General features: G+C 47.2%; 3 protein-coding genes and 1 non-coding gene across 4 annotated transcripts; 3 read left to right on the plus strand and 1 right to left on the minus strand.

Moving 5' to 3' along the window:
- Positions 1-1,350: 1,350 nt before the first annotated feature.
- TRNAV-UAC lies at positions 1,351-1,423 on the plus strand. Its single transcript has one exon. It is a non-coding gene; the product is annotated as a tRNA-Val (tRNA).
- A 48-nt stretch (positions 1,424-1,471) lies between these two features.
- Positions 1,472-1,974, plus strand: LOC125526466. Its single transcript, XM_048691161.1, has one exon. The coding sequence runs from the start codon at positions 1,577-1,579 to the stop codon at positions 1,841-1,843; it is 267 nt and encodes an 88-aa protein (XP_048547118.1). The 5' UTR covers positions 1,472-1,576; the 3' UTR covers positions 1,844-1,974.
- A 258-nt stretch (positions 1,975-2,232) lies between these two features.
- On the plus strand, positions 2,233-5,912 carry LOC125526455 (nuclear transcription factor Y subunit C-3-like). Its single transcript, XM_048691158.1, has one exon. The coding sequence runs from the start codon at positions 4,933-4,935 to the stop codon at positions 5,338-5,340; it is 408 nt and encodes a 135-aa protein (XP_048547115.1). The 5' UTR covers positions 2,233-4,932; the 3' UTR covers positions 5,341-5,912.
- Positions 5,913-10,825: 4,913 nt separating this feature from the next.
- Positions 10,826-15,412, minus strand: LOC125526475 (pre-mRNA cleavage factor Im 25 kDa subunit 2-like). Its single transcript, XM_048691167.1, has 7 exons — positions 15,124-15,412; positions 14,312-14,357; positions 14,064-14,157; positions 13,894-13,967; positions 13,167-13,253; positions 12,975-13,085; positions 10,826-11,285 (listed from the first exon to the last, which is right to left on the minus strand). Exons 1-7 carry the CDS (start codon positions 15,249-15,251, stop codon positions 11,214-11,216), a joined length of 612 nt encoding a protein of 203 aa, XP_048547124.1. The 5' UTR covers positions 15,252-15,412; the 3' UTR covers positions 10,826-11,213.
- Between the last annotated feature and the right edge of the window lie 12,570 nt (positions 15,413-27,982).

Below are 27,982 nucleotides of genomic sequence, written 5' to 3' on the forward strand. Positions count from 1 at the left end.
ATCCTCGAACTGAAAGCGAGATTGAGAGGGATCAAGAATCCTGATTCTCGATATTTGGAATGGATCCAATTCTATTGAGTCTGACTCATAGTGATCATTTCTCTTTAGCAAAGAATGACCTTGGTTATCAAAGGATTGAACAACCGAGATCCATTTACTTATGATACCTAGTTGGCATTGATAACAAGGATCTAATGACAAAACAAACTCTGGTGGCTACGCCCACGAATCATTCTGAAATTACTGCTTTGTTTGAAGCATCACATGAATGTGTATGGCTTCGCAAAATGATTAATTTTATTGAAAATTCAAGTGGGATTGGATCATTGGAATCACCCGCCATTATCTATGAAGATAATTATGCATGTATTACACATATGCAAACAGGTTATATAAAGAATAATATCACAAAGCATATTTCTCCTAAATTATTTGATCCCCATGAGTTACAGCAAAGTATGGAGATAAATATTTTGCAAAAGAAGTCATGTAATAATCATGTTGATTTGTTTACAAAGTCATTATCAAGTTCTTTATTTGAGAAGTATATCAATGAAATTGGTATGAAACGACTTCGAGATTTGCAAAGTTCAGGGGTAGTGTATCCTTGAATGATAGTATGTCTATGATCCTTGGATCTTTGATGTGGCACTCTTTTCATTTATAAGTTTTTCCTGAATGGTTCCTTATGGAAGGTTTTAATGAGGCAATAGTAATGTAGGCATTGTGATATGTCATTTTCTCCTTATTTTTTCAATGGGTTTTTCAAATGAGTTCTTGATGGCATATTGTACATATCTCCTCATATTTTTCCTACATGATTTTTGGAGGAGGCTACTCAAGATGTTGATGATGATGTTTATAAGAATAATTGAAGCGGAGATTAGGGAGAATGTTAGGATTAATTAATTAGTTTAATTAAAGAAAACCCCTGCTTAGGAAAACCAACATACGGTTTCTCTCCCGACGGACCGCGTCCTAATATAACAGACGCGTCCTTCTAATCCCATCTCTTGTAATGATCGCATATGTGCGGCGCGTCCCTTCCGGGGACATAAATCTGTACATCATCACAATCAATCAATATTGATTGTTACTATTCACTACTGTTTCTTTAAAATAACAAATGGCTATACCCCGCAAAAAAATTAACAAATGGCTATAACTTATAGCCAAACAACAGCGTAACTTTGAATACGTACTACTTATATTCGCAAAAAAAGAAAAGAATACGGACCACTTGACTTGACAGAACTGCAAACCTTTAAACGGTTGGCCACTGATCTTAGGCGTGGCGAAAGATCACGCTGATTAGAAATAAAATGCTTAGATTTCGTTTCTACACCAGAAGCTGCTGTGGTGTAGTGGTTATCACGTCAGTCTTACACACTGAAGGTCTCCGGTTCGATCCCGGGCAGCAGCACCTTTTTTCTATTAATCTTTTTCATCTTTTCGGCATGCCAACCCTTCAAGAGAAACTGCTGGTTCAGCTGCAGCGTCACGGTACGCTGGAACCTTCAGGAAAACACTAGCGAACCTTCAGGCACATCGTCGCGTCAACCCGAGAGAGGCAGAGATGAGGGGCGGCGGGCGGGCGCGGCAGAACGCGATCCGGTCGGGCATCGTGGTGCTGGGCGCCGCGGCCTTCGCCTACCTCTCCTACCGCGTCGGATTCAAGCCCTACCTCGACCGCGCCCAGGAGGCCATGGACTCCCAAATCCACAGCTCCGACCACGCCGCAGCCGCAGCCGCCGCCGCCTCCTGGGAGGACCAGCCCGGTCACCCGGAGGGCGACGGCGGCCTCGCGCCGTCCAGGGACCCGGCCACCGTGCTCCGCGACTGACTCGCCCCGCCGTCAGGGGGCTTCCGCGGCAGCTTGGCTCGTTGTGGCATTTCGCCGAACGCTTTGTAAGCGGATAATGAAGGTACTGGAACTGAACTGTTTTGGCACTGGAATGAATTTCCTTGCTGTTATTGCTGGTATGGTCTCAAATAAGTTAATCCATGCATGATTCTGTCATCATACAATTAGTTCACTGAAAACTCACCTGCGCTGCTCACCTGATGTGAAGATGCTGAAACTGTGATTGGTGGCTGTAGTTGACCAGGCAGTTTTCAGATTAATTGGCTTTGCAAATTGTAGGACCAGGAAGCAGAACATCTTCTAGATTCCAGCGACATTGTTGCAGATCTGTGTGATCCTAATGGGAAATCTCGTTTGCCCCATGTTCTTGCGCCGACTTACTCACGGTAGCGATTAATCCCCTATCGTTGCAATTTGAGTGATGTAGAGATGTTAGTTCTTCAGGAGCTTGAAGAATGTAGGTCTTGCCCTCATATTTGGAGATAGTTTCCTCTCCTATGTAGGGCGTTGTCTTTCTTAGTGCGACATTTTCTTGCCTGCCAGGCACAGTTGCATCGTCCCATGTAAACGCGGCCTGCCGCTGGACACTCTGTATTATTTCTCCTTTCCTCTAATACATCGGCACGCAAGCCTTTTGCGTGTCCGCAAAAAAAAAAAGGTCTTGCCCTTCGTACCTAGACTTGTTTTGGTCGAGTGCTTTATGCAGGGTCGGCAGATACGGTAGAAATAAAGAAAACATTGGTTCGAGAGCAAACATGCCAAAGGCCAACAGAACTTTGTGATTTCATTTCACTGAATTAGGTACAGAAACAAGGTGAAAGAGAGAAAGGAGTTTGCTTCTTCTCTTATCGGCTCATTTGGTTTCATGGTCTCCCCCGGGGATCCTGACCTTTTTCCGGTGCGTGAAAACCACGTGGAATCTCTGGCCAGGGAGAACCAGCGCCACATTTGGACGACCCGATCCATGGGTCGGCCCAGCCCGAACCCTCCTCTTTTCCCGGGCAGAAGTTCCACGCCTACGCACTCGTGGCGAATCTCCCCGTGCCGTCTCCCTCGCGACGATGCGACTCGCAGCTCGTCCTGGCGAAGCTGCGGCTCCTCTTGCCTGGACCACCAAATGACCATCCAAAACAGGAGAACTCCCCCGTGGAAGCTCATGTGCCGTTGAAATTTCCCTCTCGGGGTTTACTGCCCTGGGTTGTCCTCCCGCAGCCACCAAACAAAGCCTAAAAGGCAAGAAGTTGTCACTGGGTTGGGAGATCATCGGAATATGTTGGTGTCCTATGACCGTTATGTGGTTACGAAGGTAATAAAAAGGAAAACGAGGATATGCAGGGCGAATTGCACAAGGGGAGGCGTTGGAGCATCCGAAGCGACCACGGAAAGGGCTGTTTTGTGATATATTAAAAAAGTGTGAGACAACATTACGAATTTTGAAACTTGGCAGGATGGGGCATCAGGGAGGAGACAAAAGCACGATGATGGCAGCCGGGTAGGAGGATGAGGCCTTCCATAACTTCGACACATTGCAGACACGAATTTGCTTAGGGGGAGGTATAAAATTTGTTGGCATGCAAAGTTGAGGGTGCGAATTTTGATTTTGAAGTTGAGGGACCAAATTAACATGCGCTAGTTGATGAGTTGAGGGACGAAATATGAAATTATTTCTTATACATAATAAAGGATTACATTCTTGGCCAGTCTAGGATAACCGAGATATCCGTGAGTGAATCGAGATCCCAAACTGCACATACTCTTGTCTTTGTAGATGGCCAATTGACATAAATCATGTGCCACCTCATTCAACTATCTCCGAGCATCTTGTGCCTTGAACTTCTTGCGTTGGGCAGATCACTGCCATAATTCAGCCCATCTTGATCTTCAAAATCTACTATTTGTGCCAGTGCCATAACTCAGTAGGAAAATGAACCTGCAACATGTTCTAGACAAAATATCTCCTTTCTAGAGAAAACTTTTCAATGTTTCCAAAGAATAATAATGTCAACATTGTTGATTAAATTTCCCCAAAAAAACATTGTTGATTAAAAATCATTCTACCAGCGCCAATAAATATTTTATCCGTCTAGTTCGAGAAAATTGCTCATGTATCCAAGTTAAAGGTACGCACATCTCGTTTTGTACTCTCAAAACAAGTGCAGAATCGCTAGCTCCCCAAATTTTACAAACTAGCAGAAATTTGCTTCACCTAAAAAAAGGCAAAAAAATTGCTTCACCTAAAAAAAATTGCTTAGAAAATGTTCTGGAAAGTAGAACTGTCGAAAAATGATAAACAAGTAGAAAGTCAACCTATGAGCCCTGATCTGGTGTGTGTTGCCGGTTCTATGCCCGCAGACACGCTAGCTACTATGGCGCCAACTGGCATAGGGTACCGTGTTCATTTGTCCATATTTTGTCAAACTTGCATATGTACTGCATTTGTTTTGTATGCCTTGTAATGCCAATACCGTAACATGCGATACATAATACGTATATACAAGAATACATACGCTACTAGCTAAAACTGCGCTTTACACCGGCGCTTACGCACCGCGAAAAGGACGCCTTCAAAATACGGCCGGGATGCTCCTCGGTGCCATCGCCTCCTTGACCGTGGATACGGAGAGAGACTCTCGCTGTCCGAGCGACAGGTGCGCTCACGCAGCGCAAGCACAAGGCTGCAAGCAACAGCGTCCAACGAGAGCTACGCCCCTCATTTATCTACCCGCGTTCGTACACCATCGCGATCCCAACCACCGTCTCCCATGATTTGTTTACGCGAATCTCTACATGCGCGAAAGATCAATCATACCGGTCTCTGTCGAAACTGCCGGCCCCGGCCACCTCCGGTTGCGGGCCGGCCATGGACAGCAGCCGCCACGACCACGCGCTCCCTTCCTTGTTCGCGGGTCAAACGGCGTGCGTATATAAGATCCCGTCCATGGCCGCGCTCGATTGGAGGTTGCACCGTTCGTTTGTTTGTTATAGAACTCATAGCTACAGATAGCTCCTTGCACGGCGGCGAGAAGATTAGGTAGCTAGCTAGCACCGGGTCGGCGGCGATCTAGAGGATGAGGATTTCGAGGCCGTACTCGGGGGTGTCCAGAAGCGGGGCGACGGCGAGGACGGGGCCGCACGCGCTGCCGCTGGCGCGGATCAAGAAGATCATGAAGCGGTCGGCGGGGGACGGCAGCGGGGGCGACGGCGCCGGGGCCAGGATGATCTCGGGCGAGGCGCCCGTGGTGTTCTCCAGGGCGTGCGAGCTGTTCGTCGCCGAGCTGACGCAGGCCGCCTGGGCCGCCACGCTCGAGGGCCGGCGCCGGACCGTGCACGCCGAGGACGTCGCCGCCGCCGTCAGGGACACCGACCTCTTCGACTTCCTCGTCGACGTCGTCAAGCCCAGGCCAGGTGACGACGGCGTCGGCGACGGAGTCGGCCTCGCGCCGGCCGCCGGTGTCCACGGCGGCGCGCTCGACTAGAAACTTGTCGGTGCAATGCATGCATGCATGCATGCGCGCTCGTCGTGGCTTGTGGAATCAAACTGTGCCGCGATTAATTGCACTAATTCCGTTCATGTTGATTTTACCTGCTCTACTGCTGCCAATACAAGCAGAATGACGCAGCGGTGCAACTAGCACGATTTGATTAACTTGTACTACCGCACACTACACTGGAACTGTATTTCTACATTTGTCGTTCCATTTCTACTGTTGTTAAGGAATATTTGAAGATTTTTCATTGCTACGAAATCAATAGAGAATCTGTCTTTTATACAAAAGGTTTTCGTTGATTACAAGCTATTGGAGAGGTTCATGACATTTTTCTATGATGTAACCAAACGACTTTTTGGTGACAATTTGTGTAATGTCCAAACCCTTACAAACGAAAAGGCAAAGCTATTCTGTCCTTGCATCTCTAGGATCTGGCAAGTCAAACAAGCTGCAACATCAACTAAATAAACATGCTGCAATATGACAAAATTACTAGAATGAGTGCACCCATTTTCTAGAATTTAGTAAACATATATTTGTAAAATTTGAATAATCCCGGAAAAACTCACACACACAAGAAGAAATGGAACAAATACACGACTTTGGGGGCTAAGGTATCACGAAACCACAACTCAAGATTTTAACAAAAACCACAACTCTAAGACTAACCGGTAACAAAAACCCAAAATCTCCGGTTGAACACAACTCTAACGACCAAGCCCCACCAGTCATAGACACAAAGTAGTGAAATGATTTTTAGCCTGAGCTCACATTAGAGTCGGCTTGAGCTAAGTCGACTAGACATGAGCCGAACCGAGCCGAACTCAAAATGGACTTGCATAGATGTTTTATTAATCGGCTGAAGATTTTCCAAATTGATCGTTTAAGATGTTTCGAATTACTGTATTTTTAAAGTTTATTGAAATCTTCAAATTTTTGAAGAAAATTTGGCTAAATCCTACATTTTTGCAAATTTAAACTGGCTGAAAATTCCCCATATTCATCATTCAATATGTTTAGAATTACGAGAATGATTTCAGTTTTTCCCAAAAAAGGAATTTTGGCCACATATATAGAAAAATTATGCAAACTTTGAATTTTTAGCCCATTTTATGATTTTGAGATTTCTTCATGCTTTAATTTTATAAGTTAGCTGACGTTGGCTCTGCTAAAACCGACCTCTTTTTCAATAAAATAATATGAGCCCTTTGCGACTTGAATAAAAATGAGAATCATTTTGATTGAAGATATAACATTCTCCTATAAAATGGATACACGAGTTAACATATGTTTAGTAGAAGTCGGCTACTCCATCCATCTAATAATGTGAAACGTTATTACATCCAATATGTGACCTTGGATGTAATAACATCTTGCATTATGAGGCGGAGGGAGTATTATACTATTATTATCCACAATAAATAAATAAACTATGATTTTGAAAATATATATTCCTTTAACATTGAATCTTTGATAGAAACGTTTTCACCTTCTTGGAAATTTATAGGGCTTTTTCATGATGTAACCAAACAACCTTTTTTTGTGTAAAAATTTTGATCTATTCATTTTCAATTATGATAGTACAACAAACACTAAAAATAATAAAAACTACGTCCAGATCCATAGACCATCTAGCGACGACTACAAGCACTGAAGCCGCTATTATCGCCCCTCCCTTGACGGAGCCGGGCAAAATTTGTTGTAGTATAGTCGGAAAGTCGTCGTGCTAAGGTCACATAGGACCAGCGCAATAGAACAGCAATCGCCACCGATGAAGAGTAGCGTAGATCAGAAGAATCCAACCTGAAGACACAAGAACAAAGCTGAACGACGAACAGATCCGAGCAAATCCATCAAAGACGGATCTGCCGGAGACACAACCCCACACGTCCACCGACGATGCTAGAAGCACCACCGAAAACGGGGCCTAAACGTGAAGAACCTTATTCCATCTTCAGGAAGCCGCCGCCGTCTCGTCTTACTCAACAGGATACAAACCCTAATAAAACTCGAAGAAATATCTAAAAACGAAGCCCTTTCACCGTCAAGGGCCGAGATTCACTCCGCTCCCATGGCCCTAAGGCCACCGAAGATGAGCGGACCGACGGCGGCGCCGGCGGGAGGCCAAACAACCTTTGATCCATGACATGGCATGACTCCACAATATCAGTCAGTTCAGAATACGCTTGTCAGTTCAGAATACGCTTGTCAAATGTATTCTCATGGTTTTCAGAAAATATGATCATTTGCGAAAACATATAACGTGAGTCATGATATCTTCTTAGAATGGCCCCAAACAATACAGATTTTCGTGGAAATTGAAAATTTAAATGACATCCTCAAATGCCATGTCAAATTATCAAATCTGCCTAACAAACTACACTCTCACTCTGAGAAAAACTAGTACAGCAAAAATCTTGACGTCGGCGGCGGCAATGAGCCTCCTGGAAGCCCGCCTCTCGTCCGTGGCCAAGAACTGCACCCGCCGGCAGCTCAACCAGATCCATGGCCTCCTCCTCACATCCTCCCTCCACCGCCTCCCGGGCCTGCCCGCCCTCCTCGTCCGCCGCGCCGCCGACGTCGGCGACATGGCCCACGCCGACCTGCTCTTCTCCTCGTTCCTCCGGTCGGGGGCGCCGCCTGACGCCGCCCTCTACAACGCCATGATCCGCGGGCGCTCCTACCACGGCCCCCACGAGCGCGCGCTGGAGCTGTTCGACGAGATGCCGCGCCGGGGCCTGGTGGCTGACGGATTCACCTACCCGTACGTCCTGGACGCGTGCGCGCGGCTCCGGGCGCGGCGGCGCGGCGAGGGCGTCCACGGCCGGGTCCTGAAGGAGGGGCTCGACCACGTGCCGGCCGTCGGGAGCTCGCTGCTCGCATTCTACGTCTCCGTCGGCGGCGGCTCGCTGGGCGACGCGCGGAGGCTGTTCGACGGATTGCGCGTCAGGTCCGTGGGCCTGTCGAACCACATGATAGCGGAGCACGCCAAGGCCGGGGACGTCGGCTCCGCGCGAGAGGTCTTCGACGCGATGCCAGACAGGGACGTCGTGTCGTGGAACACAATGCTCGCCGTGCACGTCAGGTCGGGCGACATCGCGGCAGCCAAGGAGCTCTTCGCGGAGATGCCGGAGAGGGACGTGGTGTCTTGGACAACGATGCTGAGGGCGCTGTCCGTCGCCGGCGACTTCGCCGGCATGAGGAGCCTGTTCAGCCGGATGCCGGAGAGGAACCTGGTGTCCTGGAACTGCGTGCTCTCGAGCTACACCAGGCACGGCAGGTTCTCGCAGGCGCTCCGCCTCTTCCCATGGATGCTGCTCGAAGGCCACACGCCCAACAGCTTCACCGTCGTGTCGCTCCTCTCGGCCTGCGAGCACCTCCGGAAGCTCCGGATGGGCCGGTGGGTGCACGCCAACCTGGTGACGCCGGCGCTGCAGGCCCACGCCGCCGTCGGGACGGCGCTGGTGGAGATGTACGCCATGTGCGGCGACGTAGCCCGCGCGCTCGTCGTCTTCTTCAAGATGCGCGGCAAGGACGTGTTCGCCTGGAACGTGATGATCAGGGGCCTGGCGGTGCACGGGCGGGCCGGCGACGCGCTCAGGCTGTTCGACCTCATGAAGCGGCAGGGCTTCCGGCCCGACCGCTTCACCTTCATGGGCGTGCTGCTGGCGTGCAGCCACGGGGGGCTCGTCGGCGAAGGGCGCAGGGCGTTCGACGCGATGCAGAGGGACCACGGCGTCCGCCCCTCGCCGGAGCACTACGGCTGCCTGGTCGACCTGCTCTGCCGTGGCGGCGATGTCGACGGGGCGGTGAGCGTGGTGCGCGCGATGCCTTGCCGGCCGGACCGGGGGGTCTGGAGGGCGCTGCTCGGCGGGTGCGGCGTTCGGGCTGGCCTCGGGTCGGCCGAGGATGCGGCGACGGCGACGGGTGGCTGGTCGGTGGACGGCGAGCGTGCGCCGTTGAGCGATCTCTTCAAGATAAGCAAGTAGATACGCGAACCAGTAATTCAGACGGCGCTCACTGACTTGTCCGAGCTGGGTGAAGCCTCCTCTATATAACTGTGGTCGAATCCCTCGTTCATCGTCACCTCGATAGCATTGTTCCTCGCCCTCACCTCGCGTGTTGCCATGGCTGTCGACGGCGAGCAGCGCGCCACCGCGGTAAAGAACCCCACCATTGCCTACCGGGTCGCCTCTATATGCGACATGATCGACGAGCATGACGCCACCAAGACGCCTATGAGCGCTAGCCGAGTTGCTGCCATGTACTCCATTGAAAGGTTGGAAGACTTGTGATGCCCATGGAAGTCGGAAGAGGTGGAAAAGGAGACAAATCCTCTAAATTAGCCATGTTGCTCCCACCAACCATGCTCTGCAGATTATTACGGGCTATGTCAGGTTTCATGATTTAGCATAGATTAATGAAAATAAATCTGTTGATTGGGTGTTATGGGTTTAAAGGTTTTCCAGGTATCCTCAGTTCAATTGATTGCACGTGTTGACAATGGAAGAACAAAAAGGCCATCATCATACTCAGCAGTGACATCAAAAGGACTTGTGGATTTGACATGCTTGGTTCTCACAACAACATTAGTGGGCTTCAGCGATCTCCCGTGTTTAGAAGACTTTGTAATGGGGAAGTGTCGCCGTGCAAATACACTGTCAATGGGCACGACTACAATATGGGATACTACCTTGCTGCTGATATCTGTTATCAGTGGGCAACGTTTATGAAGACCATATCCAATCCTCGTGGTAACAAACAAAGCCACTTTACAACAATACAAAAACTAGGAAGGATGTGCAGAGAGCATTCAGAGTGCTCCAAACTCATCTGGGAATTGTCCATGGAGTTGCAGTGACGTGGGAATCGAAGACTTTGTGGCAGCTGATGATATGTTATGTTATTTTGCACAATATAATAGTTGAGGACGAGGATGAAGGGGCAACCCGAACCCAATATTATTGAGAAATCTGGAGAACAAGATGTAGATCAGATTCAGATTTAATCTTCGAGACCAACAGATGCATGTGCAACTACCACAATGAAAATCAAAGAGCTTAATGTTTGAATTATGCAATTACAATAAATTTTATGTTTAAACTATGTGTTTCACTACAAACAATGTTATTTATATGTGATATTTATGTGTATGATAGATATGCATGGATTTGATGATTTTTATGAGAGTGGCTATTCGGCAGGACATATGAGGAGCCGTCCAACACTGTCCAGGGTCACGCCAAGTCCGGCTATAGATGCTCCATGGCCGGATTTGCCAAGTCCGGCTATAGATGCTCCATGGCCGTACACAGACATTTAGGGAGGACGGTTTTGCAAGTCCGGCTATAGATGCTTCATGGCCGGATTTGCACCGAGTTACCGGCTGGTGTCACTCAATCTCTGTGATCTGGCGTTGTGGCATGTGAGATCAAAAGGAGGAAAATATAAGTATATAGTGATAATACAGACATAGACAAGCCAGCAACTGTATAAAATGCATAGCGTCAGTGACGAAGAACCGATGCACCGTAGTTACTACTACAGGAGACCATAGCAATCATACAGACATACGTGCATTGCTACGTACGTACGTACATACACATGAACAGATTAGCGCGCCGGAGCAACAACCGATTACCATCCAAATAATAATACACCACGTATCTAACCAGCCTGAGCTGCATGAACAGCATGCATCGCCAAATAAAAGACAGTCGGAATGAGCATCTAGTTTATGAAAATTGGCGCCTAAATAAGGAGTCATGCTAAGTTGATCAGCATCTAGTTTGGTGCTTCGTCCAAGATCCATCTCAATACATCTTACTGGACTAATCTTCACATCTCATCACCACTACTGATTACGAGCTCACCATGTTGAACTGGAACCTGGACAGTTGCTGCGGGATGGTGGAAATCACTGGTCCATACCGCTGCATCCACATACAGAACAAAATTCAGACTATTTCATACAAGCATCATGAAATAACAAAATTTAAACTGCACATGGAAATATGCAAAGCACTGTAAAAAAAAAAGCAAACTCTGCACGGTCGCATGAAATGACAAAAAGAAAACTGCAGGTTTCAAGGATCCTATTCCTATCACCTGGCTACAGAGTAAATATCCATATGGATATTTAACAACTAAGCCAGTATTGACAGCACCAAAAATGACTTATATTGCAGGTTTTTAACTGGACAGGACAGGGTACTTTCTCAGTCAAATATAGATGGAAAGTAGAACAAAATAGTGAAGCAAAACAAAATTGCTTGTAGTGGGATACATCTTTGTGAAGAAAAAGGTATTATCACTGGGGCCCTTTTTTAGTGTGCTTGGTTGGAGGTATGTAATGGAATGGTTCCAGATATTGGTACCATCCTGGTGTTTCGTTGCGAGCACTCAGCAAATCAGAATGAAAATAAGATGGTCCCACAAACAGGAATGTTCGCCCAGATTCACAACATGTTGATAACGCAAAATCGGCCTAAACGACCAATTCATTGCTGCATTCATTCGTCATGTGGTCTCTATCTCACTGTAAACAAAAAAGAAAACCCTATCTCTTGTCCATCTCTGTGGCGGCACACACATCTTGGTGGCTGTAAATGGGAGGCGAGACAGCAACCGTCGCTAGGTGGTGTAGAAGCAGTGGGCCAGCACTCCTTTTGGAGTGCTGGGCAGCTGCTGGGTTGGAGCTGCTATGGGCAAGATGCTGGGCGTAGCAGCTGATGGGACTCGGCATCTGCTAGGAGACTAGGAGGTGACCAGAACCGCGAGCAGAGGAAGGAGCAAAGGTGGGCTTCCGAAGAGCAAGGGAATATCATGGAAATGGCCAGACAAATGAAGCTCAAGGTATGCATGCAAAAACAAAATCCTAGCTAGTTAATTGGTCAGGTATCTGTTGGATTTCGAGGCACATTCCAGAGTTAATTGTTGTTACATTGCTCACCACTGTGAGATTATATTTTACAGTTCATGTACATTACAAATATTTCTTTAATTTGTCATGCGCGTACATTACATTACAATTATTTCTTTAATTTGTCTAACGAGTTGGTTTGGGTGACTAGGTATGTCATGAAGAACTTTGGATGACTAGTTTTTGTGAAGCCTTACATATGAACTTCGTATGGTTGCATGGACTATTGTAGAGAACGGTTATTGGTACAGCATAAATCGGTGCTTCATACTTTTAAACTTTCGGCAGTGTTTATGTCTGATGTCTATATTTGTCATGCGTGTGCATGCTTATTATTAATTGTTTGTGCTGGAAATACAAATGAAATGCTCCTGAAAATTCAAATGAGCTATTGGTGAAATTTACACGTATGCAAGAGGCAACATTACCCTTCATATCAAGAAGGGACTCAAACTATATTCATTCCATGCGTCCCTCCAACAAACCACAGAATGGAAGCATCCCATTCAATAATGGCATTCCCTCAACCAAACAAAATCTGGAATGATTGTATTTTTCGTTCCAAACACTTCGATTTAACCATTCCATCCTACTTGGTTCCCAGCCAAACAGAACCTGAAGGCATATATTTGAGGGATGGGTACAGTGCTTCCAAACAGCATTAAAAGTTAACTTTCACCATAAGATGAGTGCTGCTTACCTGAACATTGTCATACAGTTCAAACAGTGGAACAGCAAGTAGCTTCAAGTTCCTTGGAACAGCGAAATACTCCCTTTCAGTTAGGTGAACAATGAAAAGCTTCTTGCACTCCTGTTCATCAAATTGGTCATTTCCATTCCTGAATCCCAAATCCTAATAATAGATGGTTACAAGAAAAACTCAAGAGTGTACCTTGGGCTTTGTTATATGTGGAGGGCAGTAAGGATACATCACGGTTTCAAAGTTTGGCCTCCACCATTCAGCAACACACTCTCCAACCTGAAAGTAACAAGCATATTAGAACTTTATCTGAATGGATACAGTTTACAGATCTATCATTTACATGGATCTCACCACAACAAAGTCAGCATGATAATTAACAAAACCGGAGCCTAAAGTTACGGTAAGCAGAGGCTAGGACAGGAAAGTTCTCCCTGATTCGACATACTTCATATTTTGGTGAATACATCAAAACCATTACAGAGACATCCGCTCAAAAGTTAGAACCTTGTTGTACAAACGTGTAGACGCAAAGAAGATAGCATGCGCCAGTATGACAGTACGCAGTTAACACTGGAAAGTGTGTTAACGATTTTCTGTAATTAACACACAAGGTAATGTTCCAATTTAGGTGCAGCCACAATATAGGCCATAAGGAGCTATATAATGTTATTATTGCATGACTTAAATGAGGAATGACTATAACAACCATGTTAAGTGAACAGGTTATGGGGCGCTGAAATGGAAGTTCAATTTTTCTTTCTTCTAGATGCAGATAACCTTCTCTACTACTGAGTTAACTATGATCCAGCAAGGTACAAAGTGAACAGATACAACTTGAAGGCCCAAAAATACAAGTAATGAGATATGGTCATTCACCATTAACAAAAATGAAACTGAATTCCTCTTGGTTCATTACCTGCCAGTTAGGTGGAAAGGAAGGTGAGTTAACTGCAAGCTTGCTGCATAGCTTCCTTTTCAGGCCCTCAATTTCTGCAGGATTCCAGTCACAAGAGTGAACAGCTAAAGACTCATGATGGTACCAAATAAGAAAGATATGATAGAAAAGCTGAGCAACCAAAAACTCACCACTTTCTCCAGGCTTCAACCGTCCACCAGGAAGTTTGCAAAATGTGTTTCCAATTTGCAACAACAGTATGTGGGGGTGGTTGTGCTCTTGCACCTATATAAGACAATCCAAGTGAATATTTCAGTTTATTTGACAAATTACTACAGCCATAACCCACTGTAACTGCAGGAATTTTGCTGACAACTGGATGTTTCAGGCACAAGAATGCAAATAACAGTAACTATGAGATGGATGAATACAAACATACCAATAGAATTGCTTCAACACTTGTCCGCATTCCTTCTTTCATGTAGCTGTCATTTGCACAAGTAATTAGTGGGTTAACTGATGATCCATTTGACAGAATAAGGTTACACTACTTAGCAGAGTAGCCAAGTGTTCAGGGGATACTTAGGAGACAACATAGAATGTACATAAATCTAGCAACCAGTTGAAGAAACAGCACAAGAATCTATATGGGCTCTCTTTATGAAATATGATATGATACATATTAGCTTGACATTCCAGGCTAGTATTCCAACAAATTATCATGTACAATGCTCCATAATAGTTACCAGTTACTTCCTTACAAGAAAGGGATCTGCCAAGCACTATGCTCAAAAGCTAGAGCTGCCAGTAAGATCTAGTGATTGTTATTGTAGTTCCCTTGCAACACACATCCAGTACAGGCACTACACAGAGGCACAAAGCACCTGAAGCCAAGGTATTACTTGAACAGATTGCTCGGCATTACTTAAAGTCAACACCCTAAGTTTAAAGCCATTCCAATAACGAAATTTCATGTATTGACATACATACAGATGCAAAAACAGTAGACTTCATGAACAGTAATGAAGCAACTTCGACAGTACCTAAATAAGGGCCAAAATAAGGCATTCTCAAATTTTGTCTAAAATATGCAAGAAAGTGGCACTGACGAGGGAGGTCTTCGACCCAACAAAAACCGCATATGATGCGAGCTCTAGGGTTTAGGGTTTCCGGGAGAAGAGGACACCAGGGCCAGGGGCACATCTGGATCAGGGAGGCGGGGGAGGGGGGACGGCGGGGAGGCGCACTCACTTGACCTTCATGCGAGCGAGGCGGTCGGCTACGGAGGTGTCCTTCTCCATCTTGGCCTCCTTGGTGCCGAACGTGTAGTTGGCGAGCGGGTACACGTTCACCACCGGCGAGGACGGAGCGCCCACCATCTCTTCCTCCGCTTCGCTTCGCCGGGCGCTGGCTCTTTCTTCTCGGGATCCGGTGGTTGCCGGCGGTGGCGGTGGCGGCGGGGGAGGAGAGGTGGTGCGGGCTTTTTTTGTGTGAGCGTCGGGGCTGTTCTTGTTTGTGGGGGTGGTGGGTTGGGCGTCTATCGATCGCGGGCTCGCGGCTTTGACCATGGCACATGTGGGCCTTGTGACTTTTTTTCTTTTTCTTGAAACAGTGTGGGCCTGTGATTTTCCAGCAACGACCAGGAGTAAGAAAAAAAATACTATTCCCTTCATCCCATAATATAAAAATGTTTTTAAAACGTGCATATTATAAGAGATAATATACACATTTTAAGAGATAATATGTTTTGGATAAACGAATATGGTGGAACCAGCCCACCGGGATTTCGACTGTCAAAGTTTTACATCACAAGCAAAGTAAGTATACCTTAAATGGTTAGTTTTCTTGTAGTGGGACCAGCCCATCCGGATTTAAGTCCTGGCACGAGTGCTCGCATATTTCCTAGATTTACTTTAAAAATTATGATGCTATTCTTTTAGTGGTATGATATGTAAGTTTACTATTAGGTACCTGTGGCGACTTCGTCAATCTTTATTGCAGAACTTCACCCCAGATGATGTTTATGATGACAGGTTCCTCCTGCATGGCACACCTTTGTCCTCTAGACAGGCCTATTCCATCTTCACCGATGAGGACGGCGTCGATCCTTTCGCCGAGCTTATTTGGTCCTCCAAGGTTCATATTGAGGTCAAGATTTTTTGGTTGGCTCCTCTTTAAGGATCGTCTCAACACCATGCACAACCTCCACGAGAAAGATGATCACTAATGATTCAATCTATCGTCGACATGATGCCCAAGTGGAGGATGTTACTCACTTGTCCGTTCATTGCCCGATTGCAGTTCAGGTGTGGGCTACCGCACCACATTCACTTGCTGCAATAACATGGCTTAGCCGGTTGGACTCAACTATGACATTTGGCCTTCGGTCCCTTTCTCTATTCCTTGGAAATTTTGTGACTCTAGGGATGCTCGTGTTTTCTGCAATGAAGATCACACGACTAGGGCTACAATTATGAATCTTGTAAATGAGCTCTCTCTCACACACACCCTCTGTGTGTGTGTGTGTTTGTTTGTTTAGATTCGCTCATAAAAAAGTGGTTGTCGTGTCTTCGCGCAAATACCTTTCCCTGCACGCTAGCGCACTCTTGTTACCTCGCCTTTGCCGCTTTGAATAATGTATTTAGGTGGGGATACACGAATGACAACATGCCAACATGGCCGACCGATGAATTCATTTCATTTGGTACAATGGATACACGTTTATTGTTGGGAATATGAGCAATTTACTGAATGATTTTATTGACGGAAATACTAGATAAAGCACGACTAGTATAGCAGTGATAAAAACGAGTCATACGTTCTGACAAAGAGAAGGTAAATAACATCTGCATATATAAACTGTAGCCTAGCATATCTAGAGCAGGCAGTAGAGGTAGTTGCATATATGGAGTAGAAGCTAACACATGTAGGGCAAGTACTAGTACGAGAAAACTGTGGCATGACAACTAACAGAAGGAAGAAGAACACATACGTGACAACAGTTGCTACAGTACTGGACTTGGGGTCGGTGTCCTCGCCAGCCATGTCGTCGAGGAGGTTGTCGACGTCGGGGAAGTAGTTGTCGGAGTCCGGGGCTTCCATGACGAAGAAGTCAGTAGTCGCGCCGAGCGCTCCCCAAAAAACCTTATCACCCTTCTCCTGTACAGGACTCAAAGAGGTGCGGGTTCGGAGGCCTACTGTCCCGACTCGCGGTGCACGCCGCAAGCCGGGATGAGGAAGACAGCAGCAGCTCAGAGATTGGAACCGGTGGCGAGAGGAAGGAGAAGTTCTGGTGCGTCTCTCTAAGAGGAGCGACCTCCCTTTTATAGGCGCAAGAGAAGAAGGCGAGAGGTTGCGCCGGGAGCTGAAGGGAATGCGGGAGACAAAACGAACAAGCAGCAGCCGAAGGGTGCAGCGTTCGTATTCAATGTCCACTACAGCAAAAACTTTCCAGCTCCCGAGTGGCCTTTCGTACACCCGTAGTGTGTGGCAAAAATTTAGACATCGGCTTGGCTCATTCCCGCAACCCGCGTCGTGACATGACATGACATGACGTGGCGTGGCGTGGCGAGGCGGGCGGCGAAGGAGGAGCGCGCGTGGATGTCCCTCTTGTATTCATGCTCATACAAGTGGGGAAAGAACCTCCCTTATAAGGAGGTCCAACTCCCACTAAACTAGCAATGTGGGACTAAACTTTAGTAGTATCTCTTGCCTTGCACAAATGGGATAAGTGGGCCTCTAGGATTTATTTAGGAATTTCTGAAATAGTTATTGGGCTGTCCCACAATAGACAAAATTCCAGCAATCCCCCACCAGATCCCAGAGGCACACAACAATTTGCCTTTGGTTCCAAAACACTATTTGATATACCGGTATTGCAGTGGAGACTGATAAGTTGAACTTCCACCTAGAACTCTATGCTAGACTAGTAAGCAACTTGAACAGTGGACTGGGCCTTGAACTGCAAGTTTTGTGCGAATCTAGCTTCACATAAAGCCTTAATCGATACTAGGCTACCGTGGGTCTTCCCCGCGGGTGGAGCTTATGCGTCATGCTCCGTGACATTTTATGAGTTTACTAGAGAGAACCCTACTCTCATAGATTGCGACGTTCGACAATCAGACTCATATAGGTGTGTGCTACCTCTTGAGCACTTGCGTTGGTTTTCCCTTGAAGAGGAAAGGGTGATGCAGCAGAGTAGCGTAAGTATTCCCCTCTGTTTTTGGGAACCAAGGTATCAATCCAGTAGGAGGCTACGCACGAGTCCCTCGTATCTACACAAACAAATAAATCCTCGCAACCAACGCGATAAGGGGTTGTCAATCCCTACACGGTCACTTACGAGAGTGAGATCTGATAGATATGATAAGATAATATTTTTGGTATTTTTATGATAAAGATGCAAAGTAAAATAAAAGGCAATAAAAATAGCTAGGTATTGGAAGATTAATATGATGAAAGATAGACCCGGGGGCCATAGGTTTCACTAGTGGCTTCTCTCGAGAGCATAAGTATTCACGGTAGGTAAACAAATTACTGTTGAGCAATTGACAGAATTGAGCATAGTTATGAGAATATCTAGGTATGATCATGTATATAGGCATCACGTCCGAAAACAAGTAGACCGACTCCTGCCTGCATCTACTACTATTACTCCACACATCGACCGCTATCCAGCATGCATCTAGAGTATTAAGTTCAAGAGAACAGAGTAACGCTTTAAGCAAGATGACATGATGTAAAGGGATAAACTCATGCAATATGAAATAAACCCCATCTTGTTATCCTCGATGGCAACAATACAATATGTGCCTTGCTGCCCCTACTGTCACTGGGAAAGGACACCGCAAGATTGTACCCAAAGCTAAGCACTTCTCCCATTGCAAGAAAGATCAATCTAGTAGGCCAAACCAAACTGATAATTCAAAGAGACTTGCAAAGATAACCAATCATACATAAAAGAATTGAGAGAAGATTCAAATATTGTTCATAGATAAACTGGATCATAAACCCACAATTCATCGGTCTCAACAAACACACCGCAAAAGAAGATTACATCGAATAGATCTCCACAAGAGAGGGGGAGAACTTTGTATTGAGATCCAAAAAGAGAGAAGAAGCCATCTAGCTAATAACTATGGACCCGTAGGTCTGAGGTAAACTACTCACACTTCATCGGAAGGGCTATGGTGTTGATGTAGAAGCCCTCCGTGGTCGATGCCCCCTCCGGCGGAGCTCCGGAACAGGCCCCAAGATGGGATCTCGTGGATACAGAAAGTTACGGTGATGGAATTAGGGTTTTGGCTCCGTATCTGGTAGATTGGGGGTACGTAGGTATATATAGGAGGAAGGAGTACGTCGGTGGAGCAACAGGGGGCCCACGAGGGTGAAGGGCGCGCCCAGGGGGTAGGCGCGCCCCGTACCTCGTGGCCTCCTGGTTGATGTCTTGACGTAGGGTCCAAGTCCTCTGGATCATGTTCGTTCCGAAAATCACGTTCCCAAAGGTTTCATTCCGTTTGGACTCCGTTTGATATTCTTTTTCTGCGAAACCCTAAAATAGGCAAAAAACACAATTCTGGGTTGGGCCTCCGGTTAATAGGTTAGTCCCAGAAATAATATAAAAGTGTATAATAAAGCCCAATAATGTCCAAAACAGAATATAATATAGCATGGAACAATAAAAAATTATAGATACGTTGGAGACGTATCAAGCATCCCCAAGCTTAATTCCTGCTCGTCCTCGAGTAGGTAAATGATAAAAACATAATTTTTGATGTGGAATGCTACTTGGCATAATTTCAATGTAATTCTCTTAATTGTGGTATGAATATTCAGATCCGAAAGATTCAAGACAAAAGTTTAATATTGACATAGAAATAATAATACTTCAAGCATACTAACTAAGCAATTATGTCTCTTCAAAATAACATGGCCAAAGAAAGTTATCCCTACAAAATCATATGGTCTGGCTATGCTCCATCTTCACCACACAAAGTATTCAAATCATGCACAACCCCAATGACAAGCCAAGCAATTGTTTCATACTTTTAATGTTCTCAAACTTTTTCAATCCTCACGCAATACATGAGCGTGAGCCATCGACATAACACTATAGGTGGAATAGAATGGTGGTTGTGGAGGAGAAAAAAAGGGAGAAGATAGTCTCACATCAACTAGGCATATCAACGGGCTATGGAGATGCCCATCAATAAATATCAATGTGAGTGAGTAGGGATTGCCATGCAACGGATGCACTAGAGCTATAAATATATGAAAGATAAACAAAAAGAAACTAAGTGGGTGTGCATCCAACTTGCTTGCTCACGAAGACCTAGGGCATTTTGAGGAAGCCCATCGTTGGAATATACAAGCCAAGTTCTATAATGAAAAATTCCCACTAGTATATGAAAGTGATAACAAAGGAGACTCTCTATCATGAAGATCATGGTGCTACTTTGAAGCACAAGTGTGGAAAAAGGATAATAGTATTGCCCCCTTTTTTTTGTTTTTTGGGCCTTTTTTTCTTTGGCCTTTCTCTTTTTTGGGACAATACTCTATGAATGATGATCATCACACTTATATTTATTTACAACTCAATGATTACAACTCAATACTAGAACAAAGTATGACTCTATATGAATGCCTGATGTCTACTACACAACCTTCTTCTTGTAGACTTTGTTGGGCCTCCAAGTGCAGAGGTTTATAGGACAGTAGCAAATTTCCCTCAAGTGGATGACCTAAGGTTTATCAATCCGTAGGAGGCGTATAGGATGAAGATGGTCTCTCTCAAGCAACCCTGCAACCAAATAACAAAGAGTCATTTGTGTCCCCAACACACCCAATACAATGGTAAATTGTATAGGTGCACTAGTTCGGCGAAGAGATGGTGATACAAGTGGTATATGGATAGTAGATATAGGTTTTTGTAATCTGAAAATATAAAAACAGCAAGGTAACAAGTGGTAAAAGTGAGCGTAAACGGTATTGCAATGCTAGGAAACAAGACCTAGGGTTCATACTTTCACTAGTGCAAGTTCTCTCAACAATAATAGCATAATTGGATGACATAACTATCCCTCAACATGCAACAAAGAGTCACTCCAAAGTCAGTAATAGCGGAGAACAAACAAAGAGATTATGGTAGGGTATGAAACCACCTCAAAGTTATTCTTTCCAATCAATCCGTTGGGCTATTCCTATAAGTGTCACAAACAGCCCTAGAGTTCATACTAGAATAACACCTTAAGACACAAATCAACCAAAACCCTAATGTCACCTAGATACTCCAATGTCACCTCAAGTATCTGTGGGTGTGATTATACGATATGCATCACACAATCGCAGATTCATCTATTCAACCAACACATAGAACCTCAAAGAGTGCCCCAAAGTTTCTACCGGAGAATCACGACGAAAACGTGTGCCAACCCCTATGCATAGGTTCATGGGCGGAACCCACAAGTTGATCACCAAAACATACATCAAGTGAATCACGTGGTATCCCATTGTCACCAGATACGCGCGGCAATTCATACATCAAGTGTTCTCAAATCTTTAAAGACTCAATCCGATAAGATAACTTCAAAGGGGAGACTCAATCCATTACAAGAGAGTAGAGGGGAGGAGAAACATAAGATCCAACTATAATAGCAAACCTCGCGATACATCAAGATCGTGCCAAATCAAGAACACGAGAGAGAGATCAAACACATAGCTACTGGTACATATGTTGGAAATATGCCCTAGAGGCAATAATAAATTAGTTATTATTATATTTCATTGTTCATGATAATCATTTATTATCCATGCTAGAATTGTATTGATAGGAAACTCAGATACATGTGTGGATACATAGACAACACCATGTCCCTAGTAAGCCTCTAGTTGACTAGCTCGTTGATCAATAGATGGTTATGGTTTCCTGACCATGGACATTGGATGTCGTTGATAACGGGATCACATCATTAGGAGAATGATGTGATGGACAAGACCCAATCCTAAGCCTAGCACAAGATCGTGTAGTTCGTATGCTAAAGCTTTTCTAATGTCAAGTATCATTTCCTTAGACCATGAGATTGTGCAACTCCCGGATACCGTAGGAGTGCTTTGGGTGTGCCAAACGTCACAACGTAACTGGGTGGCTATAAAGGTGCACTACGGGTATCTCCGAAAGTGTCTGTTGGGTTGGCACGAATCAAGACTGGGATTTGTCACTCCGTGTAACGGAGAGGTATCTCTGGGCCCACTCGGTAGGACATCATCATAATGTGCACAATGTGACAAAGGAGTTGATCACAGGATGATGTGTTACGGAACGAGTAAAGAGACTTGCCGGTAACGAGATTGAACAAGGTATCGGGATACCGACGATTGAATCTCGGGAAAGTATCGTACCGATAGACAAAGGGAATTGTATACGGGATTGATTGAATCCTTGACATCGTGGTTCATCCGATGAGATCATCGTGGAGCATGTGGGAGCCAACATGGGTATCCAGATCCCGCTGTTGGTTATTGACTGGAGAGTTGTCTCGGCCATGTCTGCATGACTCCCGAGCCCGTAGGGTCTACACACTTAATGTTCGATGACGCTAGGGTTATATGGAATAGATGTACGTGGTTACCGAATGTTGTTCGGAGTCCCGGATAAGATCCCGGACGTCACGAGGAGTTCCAGAATGGTCCGGAGGTAAAGATTTATATATGGGAAGTCATCATACGGTCACCGGAACAATTCGGGGGGTTACCGGTATTGTACCGGGACCACCGAAGGGGTTCCGGGGGTCCACCGGGAGGGTCCATGTCGGTGTCAAAACCGGCGGATCTCGGGTAGGAGGTCCCGAACTGTGCGTCTAGGCAGATGGTAATAGGAGACAAGGGACACGATGTTTTTACCCAGGTTCGGGCCCTCTCGATGGAGGTAAAACCCTACTCCTGCTTGATTAATATTGATGATATGGGTTGTACAAGAGTAGATCTACCATGAGATCAAGGAGGCTAAACCCTAGAAGCTAGCCTATGGTATGATTGTTGTTCGTCCTATGGACTAAAACCCTTCGGTTTATATAGACACCGGAGAGGGCTAGGGTTACACAGAGTCGGTTACAATGGTAGGAGATCTACATATCCGTATCGCCAAGCTTGCCTTCCACGCCAAGGAAAGTCCCTTCCGGACACGGGACGAAGTCTTCAATCTTGTATCTTCATAGTCCAGGAGTCCGGCCGAAGGTATAGTCCGGCTATCCGGACACCCCCTAATCCAGGACTCCCCCAGTAGCCCCTGAACCAGGCTTCAATGATGACGAGTCCGGCGCGCAGATTGTCTTCGGCATTGCAAGGCGGGTTCCTCCTCCAAGTACTTCATAGAAGATTTTGAACACAAAGGTAGTGTCCGGCTCTGCAAAATAAGTTTCCACATATTGCCATAGAGAGAATAATATTTACACAAATCTAATCTGCTGACGTATTCCGTAGCGTGACATCACACCACGGCCAAGTCTTTATTCGGATCATTTTACTGTCCCACCTCAGCGCGTTTAGCGAGGCGGTTTCCTTGGCACGTCTTGTCAAAGCAGAGATCGTGTCCCCTTATTCCAGGATTCTCATCAATACGGGCGTGGGTAACCCAACCGCGCCATTGAGTACGGCGCTTGGGAGATAAGCGAGTTTTACCAGGATGGTGGGGACGCATAGTCGCGTCCGCCCATATAAGGGGATAAGGATCCACCTTTTCATCCACGCCTTCTTCCTCCTTTGCCTATCCATTTCCGCGCACTCGAGCTCCAGCGCCCAAGTCCGCACACCCCACCTCAACCTTCTCCAGCCATGTCCGGAGCAGGAGGCAAGTGGATGGTCTCCTCCGTCATGGAGGGACACATCAAAAAACTGAGGAAGGCCGGATACTTGTCTAACGACATTGCGCACCGGCTTCCCGAAGAGGGGCAGCTCATCCCCACCCTAGGCCCCATGAGAGGGTGGTGTTCCTCCCCCATTTCCTTCGCGGACCGGGCTTCCCTCTCCACCCATTTGTCCGGGGGCTCATGTTCTACTACGGCCTGGATTTCCACGATCTGGCCCCGAACTTTGTCCTCAACATCTTGGCGTTTATCATCGTGTGCGAGGCTTTCCTCTGCATCCACCCCCATTTCGGCCTATGGCTCAAGACTTTCAATGTCAAGCCAAAGGTGGTGCGCGGCACCCAGGCGGAGTGCGGAGGCGCCATGGTGGGCAAGATGCCCAACGTCCTATGGCTCAAGGGCTCCTTCGTGGAGACCCTAAAGGGGTGGCAATCGGGGTGGTTTTACATCACCGAGCCGCGCGACCCTGAATGGGTCGCAGCCCCGAGTTCCGATCCGGACCCCCTATGCGGCTCACCTCCTGGAAAGGGACGGGTCTGTCGTGGGGTAAAAAAGGAGAGCTGACCGGACTCCAAACATGCGTCTAAACCCTGGTGGACAAGAAGCTCAAACTTGTCAATGTAGTCCAGGTTATGCTCATCCGCCGGATCCTCCCGTGTCAACAACGGGCTTTCAACCTGTGGGAGTTCGACCCGGCGCAGCACCGAACTCTGAGCAGGCTCTTCAACACGACGTACGAAGATGCCTAGAAGGTGCTTTTCAAGGGCGCCGAGGCCCCGCATCCGCTACCGAGGATCGCAGATTTAGCATGCAGCGTCACGCTAGTGCGGTAAGCTGTTTTTACCTTTTACAGGGTATTAGTTTTTCATAGTTTGACTCCATGCGGGATCTAAGCTCCCTTACCTTTGACAGGATTGGCAGGAGACGTCCGGACAGATCAACTGTCCGGCTCCTTTGCCCGAAGGCCCAGCGGACGCTCGCTTGGCGAAGCTGCTGGTTCCGGCACCCTATGTGGTGCCGGAGAAGAAGGCCAAGAAGAAGGCCACGGGGACTCGAAAGAGTGCCCGGCGCCTGGAGGCGTCGGATTCATCATCCGATGAATCCAAGACGCACTCCTCCCATGAAGACGAGGAGGATGAAGAAGAGACCTCTCCCCCTCCAGCGGGGGGAGGGAAGAAAAGGAAGGCTACCCCAACTGGGGAGGCCGAAGGGTCCAAGAAGGGGAAGACCCTTCCTCCGGACTACTCCACCAACGCCGACGACAGCGAAGAGGAGTGGCCGCACAGGGCCAAGCCCCTGGCGAGATCGTAAGTATTCGGACACCAGAGCAATTCATAGTGTTCCTTTCTTGCACAGCTCCTCCTTACGCCAAATATGACTATGCAGTCCGCCCAAGGCCGGGCTCGACGAGTCGTCGAGCGGCTCCCTGGATTCGTCGGACGTGAATTCACTTCCGCCCGCTACCTCCCCCCACCCTACGGACGACGCCGAGGTGCTGCCCCAACAGGTTCCAAGCCAGGAGGAGGTGGTCCCGGAGGCGCCGCAAGGCGACCTCCCGGACTCCAGGCGCAAAGGGGATAAAACCCCCAAGGGCTCCGAGTCCGGCCTTGAGATGGACACCGCGCCGGAACCTTCAACGGTTCTGGACTCTGGTAGGCAGCCTCCTTCCAAGAGGAGCAAGCTTACCGAGCCGGTGACCTCCGTCTAACCGGAGGCACCGGACAATTTGCTGGAGGTGCTTAACGGCGCCTCCATCGACGAGGAGCACCACACTATTATGAGTGCGGTGATCCAGAAGGTTTAGTCCGCCAAGAGCGGACTGACTAAAGCCTGTGCCAGCCTTCTAACAGGCTTTGAGGTAAGTAAAGAATATGTAAAAATATTACCGCATAGACGGTAGCCCCTGATGCTCTGTTCGGTGTTCGGAAAGAAAATCCGAATAGAGGATCTAATAACATTCGCAGGAGTCTAACATAATCAAGTCAATATGCGTATGCAGGCTTCACTGCTGGCCTCCGCCGCACTGACTGCGGAGGTGGATACGCTGAAGCAAAACCTCGCGCGGTCCGAGAACGAGCTCGGCCATGCCAAGAGGCAACTTGAGGAGAAGGAAGGTAAGTAATACCTTGCGCAAGTATATAGAGAAGATGTGGTTGCAAAAAATGACAGGATCAACGTGCTATTATAGGGGCCACGACTGAGGTGGCAACCCTTAAGAAAGCGTTGTCCGAGGCCGAAAACAGAGCGGCCGCGGAGTGCACAGAGAGAGGGAAGCAGGAGGCGCGGGTGGAAGAGGTGCAGAAAGAGCTCCAGGATCTCGTGAAAAAACACGAGAGTTTGGAGCTTGACTCAAAGACGCAAGCGTCCGAGCTTGCGGCAGCCCTTGAAAGCGCGAAGTCTGCCAAGGCCAAAGCCCAGAAAGCCCTCCAAGAAATTGAAGCGATGAAGAAGATAGCGGCGGGTAAGGCATTCATTATGCAAAGCAAGCACGTGAAAGTGAATTACTTGTTACTTACCCGAGTCCGGAGCTCTCCAGGAGCATTCGCAGATTTGCCCCGCAGTGCGTCTGATGCTGCCGCCTACTACCGAGCCGAGGAGGGGAGCTCGACGAAGAAGGTGTTCTGGTCTCAGTATGCTGAGGCCGGACACCTGGTGCCTTTGAGCGACCAGCTGAAGCAAATGGTCGAGCTCCACAAGGTGGCCGAACAGGCCATAAAGGGCCTCATAGTTTGGCTTTGGCCTGGAGAGGCTCTGCCTGGGAGCCACTTTGGGCTGGTGAGGCGGCTGGTGGATGCCCATCCATGGCTTGAAGTAATCAAGCGCTCTGTCTGCATCGAAGGTGCCCGTAGGGCGCTTGCCCGTGCTAAAGTGCACTGGGGCAAGATGGATGCGGAGAAGCTGGTGAAGGACGGGCCACCGCCGGGCAAGGAGCATCGCGTCCCGGAAGCGTATTATGAGGGCGTCATGAAGGGTGCCCGCCTTATAGTGGATGAATGCTCCAAAGATGTAATTTTTGAGTAAACTCGCATTTGTGGTCTTGTACGCTGAAAACTTGTTCATATGCGCTAAGCAACACTTTTGAATTTAAAACATTACCTTCTGTGCGGCCGTTTATCAAATTTGAGAGATGGCGAGTCGTCGGCTTCTGCCCCCATACCACGAGTCCTGGGGTGTTCAGGATAAACATGAGCGCTCTTTTTCCCATTCTTGGGTCCTTCGAGGGAGGCGCTCGACACAACGAACAAGGCAATCGGACTATAATGCTTGAACACTCTCACTTAGCCATAGAATTCTATAATTTTAAATTTCGGCGAAGCCCCTAGTGTTCGGAAGACCGAGTTCGGGGCGCTATCCACGCCTAGGCCGGACAAAGCTGACTCCTCGCTCTAAGCGGCATAAGTCTTTAGGGACTCGAAAACCTCTCAAACAGCGACCAACTCTCGCCTCATCATGACGGCCAGTTTTAGCTTTCTCTACTGAGGTGCTTAGCCCAGCTCAACTAGGGCACAATCGCAGTAGTTCTCCTAGTGCTACCTTAGCCGATATAACGGAACGTAAGGTACCAAAACATAGGAGCCGGGCAAATCCAACTATTGACCCAAGACATGATTCGGAGCCGATGCATATAATGCTATAAGTTCGGGGTGCCGCACTTGTGAAAGTGTTCGGACTTCTCACACCGTATTGTGGGGTACTTAAGCCCCTGGCGTATTGGCCATACCAAAGTGTACGAGTGCAGCATGCCATTAATGAACATATATTCGTAAAAAAGAGTAATGCAATAATAGATGGAAGCTATGCATTGTTTATTTAAAAAAGCTGCGATCAAAGCAGAATGATACAAATAGTGCAATAAGCAAAATATGGGACTATTTAACATGTCCTTTCTAGGGGCGAGCTGCGGAATGTTATGTGAAACAGGTATACTGCTCGTTATAGAGACCACCTTAGAGTTCCATAGTGCGGTGTAGCTTTCTGCTTCCCTGGTTGTATCATTTGTGCGGCAATTGTACTGCCGGACAAGCCTTCCGAAGAATGGAGTCCTGAAAATAAGAGAAAATTAAGAAATCGGCAGCCCCTAGTGCGGTTTAAGCCGCGTTTCGGGTGTGCCGTGATGGTGCCCCTCCCCCTGTGCCCATGGTATTTCTAGAGCGTAGTTATGTACGCGCAACACTGGTTTCGCAAGTTCGCGAGGGCTGGGGTTGGGGCCGCATTGCTACGCTTGCTCGGAACGTGCCAGACGGTCTTGT

The sequence above is a fragment of the Triticum urartu genome, chromosome 1, assembly GCF_003073215.2.
Source record: "Triticum urartu cultivar G1812 chromosome 1, Tu2.1, whole genome shotgun sequence".
In the NCBI taxonomy this organism is placed as follows: Eukaryota; Viridiplantae; Streptophyta; class Magnoliopsida; order Poales; family Poaceae; genus Triticum; species Triticum urartu.

What these genes read in the sequence shown, in the direction of transcription:
- LOC125526466 (XM_048691161.1), top strand. Translation starts at nt 1,577, where the DNA reads ATGAGGGGCGGCGGGCGGGCGCGGCAGAACGCGATCCGGTCGGGCATC.
- LOC125526455 (XM_048691158.1), top strand. Translation starts at nt 4,933, where the DNA reads ATGAGGATTTCGAGGCCGTACTCGGGGGTGTCCAGAAGCGGGGCGACG.
- LOC125526475 (XM_048691167.1), bottom strand. Translation starts at nt 15,251, where the DNA reads ATGGTGGGCGCTCCGTCCTCGCCGGTGGTGAACGTGTACCCGCTCGCC. An exon ending in GTGTTGAAGCAATTCTATTG is followed by an intron (nt 14,158 to 14,311) that starts GTATGTTTGTAT and finishes TGTCTTATATAG; the next exon opens with GTGCAAGAGCACAACCACCC. An exon ending in CCTTTCCACCTAACTGGCAG is followed by an intron (nt 13,254 to 13,893) that starts GTAATGAACCAA and finishes TGTTACTTTCAG; the next exon opens with GTTGGAGAGTGTGTTGCTGA.